Here is an 8520-nt window from a genome sequence, read left to right as displayed (position 1 = left end):
TATGACATCCAAAAATGCTCACTAGGAATGTTTCCCAAAAATGTTGTGAAGGAAGGTAGGTCAGTAGACATTGTCCATAAACCCAGATAGCACAAGGATGTCTGCAAGATGTCTGTTAAAGATTGCTTGATCTGGAAAGCATCTGCTGTACACAAACATCTAACAGACGACTTTAAGATGTCCGTTTTACATACACTCTAAGTCATAAACATCTTATAGACATCTTCTAAACATCTATTTGACATCTGATAGGAAACGTCCTGTAGATGTATTGCAGATGACCAAACACTCTAAAAAATGTCTTGCCGATGGAAATGCAGACGTCAAATATACATCTATGTGATATACGTGTGCTATCAGCATACTGTAGCTCACTTTGCATGATGCCCAAAACATGCTGTCTAGGTAGGCACCTCAATATGATGTTCAAAACTGGTGTTTACATAGGCTGCTCACTAAATATGATACCCAAAAATGGTTGTCTAGGAGAGGCATTCACTAGGCAAAATTCCCAAAACTGGTGTCTACTTCAGCACCCTTACTGTCTAGGTAAAATGAGTGACTAGATAGGCAGGTCACTAGTTTTAACACCCATAAATGTCAAGGTTGCACATGAGCACATGTTGTCTTGTGCAGGCAGTTCCCTATTAGTTTTACCAAAAATGCTGTCTAGATAGGCAGCTGACTAGGTATTAATGCCGTCTATGTAGACAACTCACTGATGTTAAAAACTGGCATCTACCTAGGCAGCTCACTAGATTTTATGCCTAAAATGATTGACTTGGTGGGCAGATCACTAGGTATAACACCAATAAATGTTGTCTAGTTAGGTAGCACGAGACTGAGCACAGCCACAGTCTTGTGTGGTGTCTGTATTACAACAGAAATGAGCCAACGATATTACATCACTTCTAGGAAGTAAGTCATTATCAACACAGTCCCATTACAGTGGGTTTAAAGTACAAGTGGTTTATTATTATGCACTTGTCATGTTAATCAAACTGGTTTTAGGAAGTTGACAGTTTAATCGTATTGCGGTTTGTGTGGTACTTTGTGGCGAGGAAAGATTAATAATAACAAATACCTTGATTTATTTTAAACACAAGTAGAAAGTAAAGCCCACATGCATCTCCGGGTTAGTGTAGTCCTCATATGGCAATCGCTTTAGATAGCAGTATGACTACAGCAACCTGCTCTCGCCTGAACTCACGCAAAAAGTAGTGAAGAGAAGAACAGAAAAAAAAAGGAAACATGAAAAGGCGAGATCATCTGTGTCTATTATCTGATTGGCTGTCTGCGAAACCAAAGGCATTGCCCACCCACATGTTTATATGAATCGTTGATCATTTGCGGAGTCCTCCCACTGAGAGAGGATCTGTGCCGCGATCGAGCGCTCATGGCAGCTAATGATTATCGCGTGTACCTGCGGAGTCATATCGATATGGAAGAGGCTCCGGCGCGCGCTCCGCACACGGGATCCACGCACAGAGCGCTCATATTCTTCACGCTCGCTGTCATGGGACTGCTGCAGGTCGCGTCGAGTGTGGCGATTTTGTTGCACTTAACCGGTTATCTGCGAGAGGTAAGGAACTCTAAAGGAAGCATGCACCCGGGAGAAAACAGTTCTTAAACTCTTTCATTACAACACTTTTTAAAAGCATTCTCACAGTTTAGAGGCATGAATCTTGTCTTAGATGCAGTTTTGAGGCCTGCTTTCGTTTAACCTGCTCTGAACTCTGAATGTCAAGCGTTGCAGGAGCGTTCGGAGTGTGTGAGGCGCGCCGCGTTTGAACATCAGAAGGAGCGCGCGAGCGTGAACATTCGAAAAGAAGTGTCTCGTGCCCACTCAGAGCTTTTTGTGCCGCTTGTTTAGAACATAGCTTATATGGATAAGAAAATATTCATAAAGCGTAAGTAGATAATTTTGATTTAAACGAAGAATTTAAACGTCGTTCCAATTTGATTTAGTTTGGTTAAACTGGTTTATTTAAAAAAAAGTATATTTAGTTGTGATCTGAATCTCAGGCGACAAGGAATGTTGTCGTTAACTTGTTAAAAGTGTTTTTCTTTATTGCTACTAATATCACCTAAAAATATATTAATGCGAGACAGTTGTGTTTTATGAGTAGATCTCAAATTGATTGATTCACAAGCACACGTTAATGTCGTTCAATAGGATGGTTATTACATGTTTAAATAGTTTTGGCACACAAGTTTTGTTCAGGGAAAAGCTTTATAATCCAAGTGCTGATGCAGGAAATGTTGGTTTTTGGCAGTGTTGTTCTTTATGAATGTGTTGTTGCTCCAGCACTGGTTTCCTTTTTCTGTGCTTTCCAAAAATATGGAGAAAACAGTCACTACTCTGTTTATGAGGGTCTCCCACAAGGGATAGAAAGACATACAGTCTCCATCAAAAGGTTGGACATGCCTGTTAAATCTTTTTTGAGTACATTGGAATAGTATTAAAGTCAGCAGAGCTATAAAAGTGGTCAAAGGTTCTACTTTGTTTAGATTTCACTCTGTACCAACTTTCTAGCTGCATCATAAGATGCTTTTTAATAATATTGAACATAATTTACTAAATTCAGGAACTGTGATAAATTAAAATAGTTTTTCCCCCCTTTTGCAAGGTTGTTTTTTCTGGGCATGTCAAGTTTGCCCTTTCACCCTGATTCTCCAAAACATTTCCTCTGACTTCATCTGGTGGTCTAATACTTATGTGTTTGGCGGAGCTGCAGTGAATGGGATGCTGAGAATCAGCTCTCACATGTTGTCATGCCCAGATCTCTCTCCTGTAGTTTGAATGCTGTGGAGAATATGAAGCTTTGGCTAAAACGCAGCAGTATATGTCACATGTGCTGGTGGAGGGCCAAAGAAACAGATGCTAGAAAGGGAAAAAGATAAATGTCAGTTGTGTTTGGCTCATGGTTCATGGCATCCCCACAATCCTCAACATAACCCAACCATATATGATAATGAAATGCTTTCGCCAAAAAAATTCCTTCTCATTCCTTTTATAGCGCATGTATTTCAAATGCAGTTCAGTGCATCAGAGGAAAGCAGAATAACATCACACACTACGTGTCTCTCTCATTCGGTCTTTCAGCATTCCATCAGGTTTTACTTGCGGTAACAAAGATTTTCGGATTTTGCAGTATATCATATTACCTTGTAACTGAGCACCTGCACTATTCATAGTTTCAGATAGGTGTTGTCGCCCTAGTTCTACCGCTTTAAATAGTCTCTGTGGGAACAGTTTATATCATTTCAGAAAATATGTCTGATGTAGTGATAGCAGAAAAAATGTATTCGTGCTTGAAGATACATGACGAAGACGAAACCTCAGTGATCCTCTTCCTTCATTAGACCCAAATGGAAATGTGATTTTGTAATTTCTGCCCTTATTTTGAGGTTATATCTATGTAATTCTGGGGAATAGATTTTACCTTGGTAAAATGTGAGATCTTAGATTGTCAAAATATGCAATAAACGAAAGCAATAGTTTTTGTAGAATTTTATGAATGGCAACCGTTCCATTTTGCAGCATTCTGCGGGTGCAGAAGTGGATCTGTTATAGTATGTAATATTAACATTATAATAATAATAACATAATAGTTATTCAGTTTTATCAACCATGCTGAAGGAGTGCATTGGTCAGGACATGTCTGAAGAGAATAACCAGGATGTTTTACCTTGCTAATAGTAATAGTAAACGTAATAGTTCTTATGGTATTGGATTTAAATGCACATCTTACAACACTTTTGTTCTCTGAGCATATAAAGCAGAGTTTAACTTCTTAACGAAAGTAAGCCTGCTTTCCCATTAGTTCATTAAAAGCCTGCAGTGTGCAGTGGTAACCACTGGATGCAGTGTTGTAACTGAACTGTGTTTGTTGTGTTTTTACAGGTCGACCTTACCTCAGCCCAGCAGAGTCCTAATGAGGTGAGCTAATAATCTTCAAAAGACGAGTCTGTGTTTCTCATGATTGTGCATCTTGGCTCGGTTGCAGAAACAGCATCAGATTGCAGTTTCTTGCGGTTTGCAGTTATTTTCCTCATTTTACATAACACAATTTGCCTTTAGGATCTTTTGAAAGAAATGCATGTTGGATTGTATGCCAAAAAACTGAGACTAATTTGACAAATCAGTCTTAACATTATATTAACATTTCATGTGCTTATGGCAAGGCATTTCTTTCTGTTAGTACAAACAAGGACTGCCAGTGTGGTCTGCCAGTAGTGTTTACTGGATGAGCAGAATGTGCTTCTTGTATTAATTGTACCAGTGTCCATTGTTAAACATAAGCTCTGCATTGGTATTTTCACATATTTTGTTTATGTTTAAAGGCAAGAATAAACACGCCACAATACCACGGCTGCTGTACAGCATTTCCTTGAGCGTGATGATGTAGTCGGTTAAGTCCCTGGAACTGTTTCTTGTCAGGAGCTTTTGTCTGGATATTTAGCCATGTCTGATGGTTACTGGCTCAATAATTACAAATCTATACTATGGTCTGTGTGAATGCAGTTCTCCTGTGGCCATTGTGCTGTGCTTATAGTGTAATTATGGGATTTGGAAAAGTCATTCGGCTGTGGTAAAGAAATAGATTTGTCTCAATATCAGAATCTGTGAAAAGAGATCAGAGGGGAGATAAAGTTTAGTTCACACAGGAATTAAAAATAATATTTCCTTCTTTTGTTTATGTTATGAGGGCTTGTCGTTGTATTATGCTTTTAATGCTATATCAAATTTCTGTTTATGATCTTTTTGAAGGTTTTTTTTTCCCCTGACAGCTTGCTTTGCCAGGTCTTGAGTCTTGGGAAGTGTACTGTGTTTATCATTAACCTAGGGCAACTTATGTCAGAGGAAATGTAAATCAGAAAAAGTGTTTAAATATGTTATGTCATGGCTTTGTAATGTTGCTCAAATGCAATCTTTGGTCTACCAAAATTCTTCCGAAGGTCAGAGCACCACACAACATCCAGAACCCTGCGCTCGAAAGCCCTAATTATTGTGTTTGCTTGCTATTCGATGCTAGTTTAAGACAAAAACCCCCTAATATTATCACATTTCAATACTTATGCATTAATCTACTACCACGTTTATGGATCTCTTTGTGGTATCATACATAAAATGACGACATACTTGCAACATGTTCAAGTTGAAGGGAGTGTATTTAAGAATTCAGTGTGTTCCGGATTAGCTGGATTGTTGACACCTTGTGCACTAACGGAAATGTAATACTTTCTCACATTTCAGTCATACCTGAGCAGGTGAAACTGTAGAGAGGAAACAGCATGACACATTTGTAGCCTGACAATGCTACTGCATTCCAGTCTCTAGCAAGTCTTTTTCTGCATAGTGCACAGTGTTGAGTTAAAGTATATAACTCCTACTGTACATCCATCCTTCCTAGTGTAGCTCACAGAGAAATTAGTTTGTAACAAAGCAGCTTGTGACTGCAGAACATTCGCATGAACAACTGAACCTGATGCCAAATCTGATTTGATAAATCTATAATTCACCAATCACGTGGATTCCAAATGGATGTCACCCATGAAGATTTATCAGAGAATGATATTGATCTCAACCAGCTTGAGTTTATGGAACTATTGGAGCTTTTAGAATAGTCATGTGACTAGTCCAAAATCCCACTCCTCTATGTGAAATATCTACAATAAACATGAAATATCCATTGTTTATTTGTTTTCTTATTGGAGTGTAGATGAGTCTGCACAGTGAATATCATTCGGTAATGTGTTTGGTTGTTCTTTCTCAGGAAATGCACAGTGAAACCTTAATAGCCGATCCAATCAAAGGTTGCAAGGAGAAGAAGGAAAGATTTCGACAAAAAAAGGACACGCGCATGCCGTCAGCTCACCTTCCCATCAGGACGCCGACTAACTTTGCAGCCAGTAAGCATATGCTGTTTATTCCAGAATCACGTGGCATGAAATGTTTCCTGACATGTTAGAGACTTGTGACTTCAATGTTGTCATGAAAAATATATTCAATTTTATTTAACTAAAGAGAAAGGAAGTTATCTAATATATAACCATATTTACATCAATCTTTTTGTTTTTTGACTCTGTTGCTTTTGCAGAAGATCGAAATGAATTAACCATAATCACCTGGGATGATTTTCAAGGGCTGTATTTGAAGAAGATGAAATACCATGACGGACGAATTCTAGTGGACGAAGCTGGCTACTATTATGTATATGCCAAGACCTGCTTTCGATACGCTGAGGAACACGACTCGGGCAAAGAGGATGTCAGCAATGTACAGTTGTTTCAGTACATTTATCACGAGAAGCACACTCAGTCTGTAATCACACCTGTCCTTCTTACAAAAAGCGGCGGCACGCTGCAGTGGAACATCGCGCCGTACAACATGTACTGCGTGGAGCAGGGCAGAGGCATCCAGCTGAATAAGGGCGACGGGATTTTTGTCCGCGTATCCAATGCATGGCTGCTGGACCCAGCGGCTGAAGGCACTTATTTTGGTACTTTTAAGATAAGCAATTGATTTTTGCTACTGAACATATTTATGCACATTTTGCAAAGTGACCATGAACCACTGAGCACTTGTTTTTGATCACTGACTTCTGAATTTTTGTTCAGCATAGATAACTTTTAAGAGCACATTATAAGTTTGAACACTTCGCAGTTGTGCCATTGAAGCTCTTAAGGACCAGCACTAGAACACCAAGTATAGACTCAGGCCTCTGTCTGTGTGTTTTTTTTAATAAAGTATCATTACTGGAAATCAGAGGCGCTGCAAAGGGGTGAAGAATAGGGTGATTCCAAGGGCCCTGACCAGAGAGGGTCCCGACGCAATCCCTGGGATGCGATCACAATTTCAACAAGGGCCGAGGAAAAAATTGTGCCTGGCAATAGGCATCAGTCAAATACTGGTACCTTACTCTTAAAATGCTCCAGTACCAACAAGCATGCAGTGAATCACATCGGTGGAGAGATGCTGGACGGTCCTAGTAAAGTCTAGTCCTCGTAGGAAAAACGTAAACAAGCATGATTAATTGAACTTTGAACTTTGATCATGCATAATCTGTCAAGGACAACTGAATTATGCCCAACAGGTGGATAGACACGTCCTCTCACCCCTCCTATGTTTTACTGATTGGTGAATTTCTGTTGGACATATGAGCTGCCCTTTGTTTTAGTTTATTTTATGGTGTTAACATTTAAATTGAACAAAACGTCTACAAACATTGAACAAAAATCAAGGCAGCTGGACTGTCTTTAACTCAGTGTGAGAAGCGTTGTGCAGAACCAAACTGAGTTTGGTATGCTCTAATTTAAAAAAATTGTAATGCACTAAGTGTATTTATTTATTTTCTGTGATGATGGAATGTTTGTCAAATGTTCTGTCTGTAAAGTTTTGTACAGTGTATATAATTGTATAATTGCCTTTATTCCATGCTTCAAGAGGTTTTGGATGAAGGGCATTGACTTTAGGTCAGTTATACATGCGCTTTTGTCCAAGGCACAGGGCTCCTGTTTAAAGCAGAAATTGAGTTGTTTTGTATTTAAGTAAAATCCATTTGACAATTCTGTGTGCAAATGTTTGTGGACAGCAGAATTTATTGTTCCCAACCCGAAGCAAGCCTAAAAAGGATTGCAGCCTTAAAAAGTCAAATTTCTGTTTCATATGTTAGCAAAAGTTTTGTTTTATTATGTTTATTTATACTATTCTGCCTAATAAAAAGATACTTTTCTAAATAAAATACCAATTTGTTGATGAAAAATACTTTTAGTTTTTAAAATAATGTGAAATGAAGTGTTAAACGCTGTTATTTACCATGTTTTCCATGCAGCACCATGTTTTCCACCATTCTTTTAGACATGTGTTAAGGCTATTTTAATATTGCCTCGACAGAGAAAAAGTCCAGGCATTTCCCAGCGTTAACTGGCTCTTCTCTGCATGTGACAGCTAAAGTAAATGTTTGGTCTTTCCTTTCTTTGTGGTATTGTCAAGAAAATGGGTGAATTACGCTAGCTGTGAGGTGGGAACATCCTTAAAATAATATCCACTTATTATGGCGGTTGTTTTATCCTTTTATTCACTGCAGATAAATGGACCAAAATTTAGTTTGGACCTCTTCTATGCTGAGAGAATAGAAGTAGGAGAACTAAAACAAAACTGCGTCCCATTGTGTATTTCTCAAGTCTAACTCAAGTTAACAGATTGATTTGTGAGGAACTCACTCAGCACAGCCAACCACTAAAAGTACTGTGGTCTGTGAAATCCAAGGGTGATGGAAATGGCCACATATGACACTTGACCTCAATATTGCAATTATTAAAAAAAATGTAACCAATATAATGATACGTTTGTCTTTGAAACATGGTAATGAATAATTCAGTTTCTTAACAAAGTTTAAATTGTTTTTGTTCTTCATATAATCAGTAATTAAAATAAATAAACGTTTCGGCAGTTCAATGAAAAATTAATATTAAGATTTAAAAAAAAACGTTTTATATTTGTATTAATGTTGG

The 8520-nt window shown here is 38.3% G+C and overlaps 1 protein-coding gene across 1 annotated transcript; it reads left to right on the top strand.

Moving 5' to 3' along the window:
• Positions 1-1171: 1171 nt before the first annotated feature.
• On the top strand, positions 1172-7754 carry LOC128019519 (tumor necrosis factor ligand superfamily member 11). Its single transcript, XM_052605526.1, has 4 exons — positions 1172-1582; positions 3908-3943; positions 5781-5916; positions 6105-7754. The coding sequence occupies exons 1-4, from the start codon at positions 1397-1399 to the stop codon at positions 6527-6529; spliced, it is 783 nt and encodes a 260-aa protein (XP_052461486.1). The 5' UTR covers positions 1172-1396; the 3' UTR covers positions 6530-7754.
• The last annotated feature ends 766 nt before the right edge of the window (positions 7755-8520 follow it).

Source organism: Carassius gibelio, chromosome A9, assembly GCF_023724105.1.
Source record: "Carassius gibelio isolate Cgi1373 ecotype wild population from Czech Republic chromosome A9, carGib1.2-hapl.c, whole genome shotgun sequence".
Taxonomy (NCBI): domain Eukaryota; kingdom Metazoa; phylum Chordata; class Actinopteri; order Cypriniformes; family Cyprinidae; genus Carassius; species Carassius gibelio.
Note: the sequence above shows the minus strand (reverse complement) of the source record. Positions and strands in the feature narration are given on the sequence as shown.

Coding starts and splice junctions, on each gene's coding strand:
- LOC128019519 (XM_052605526.1), top strand. CDS start 1,397: ATGGCAGCTAATGATTATCGCGTGTACCTGCGGAGTCATATCGATATG. Junction 1,583..3,907: donor TAACCGGTTATCTGCGAGAG/GTAAGGAACTCT, acceptor GTGTTTTTACAG/GTCGACCTTACCTCAGCCCA. Junction 5,917..6,104: donor GCCGACTAACTTTGCAGCCA/GTAAGCATATGC, acceptor TTGCTTTTGCAG/AAGATCGAAATGAATTAACC.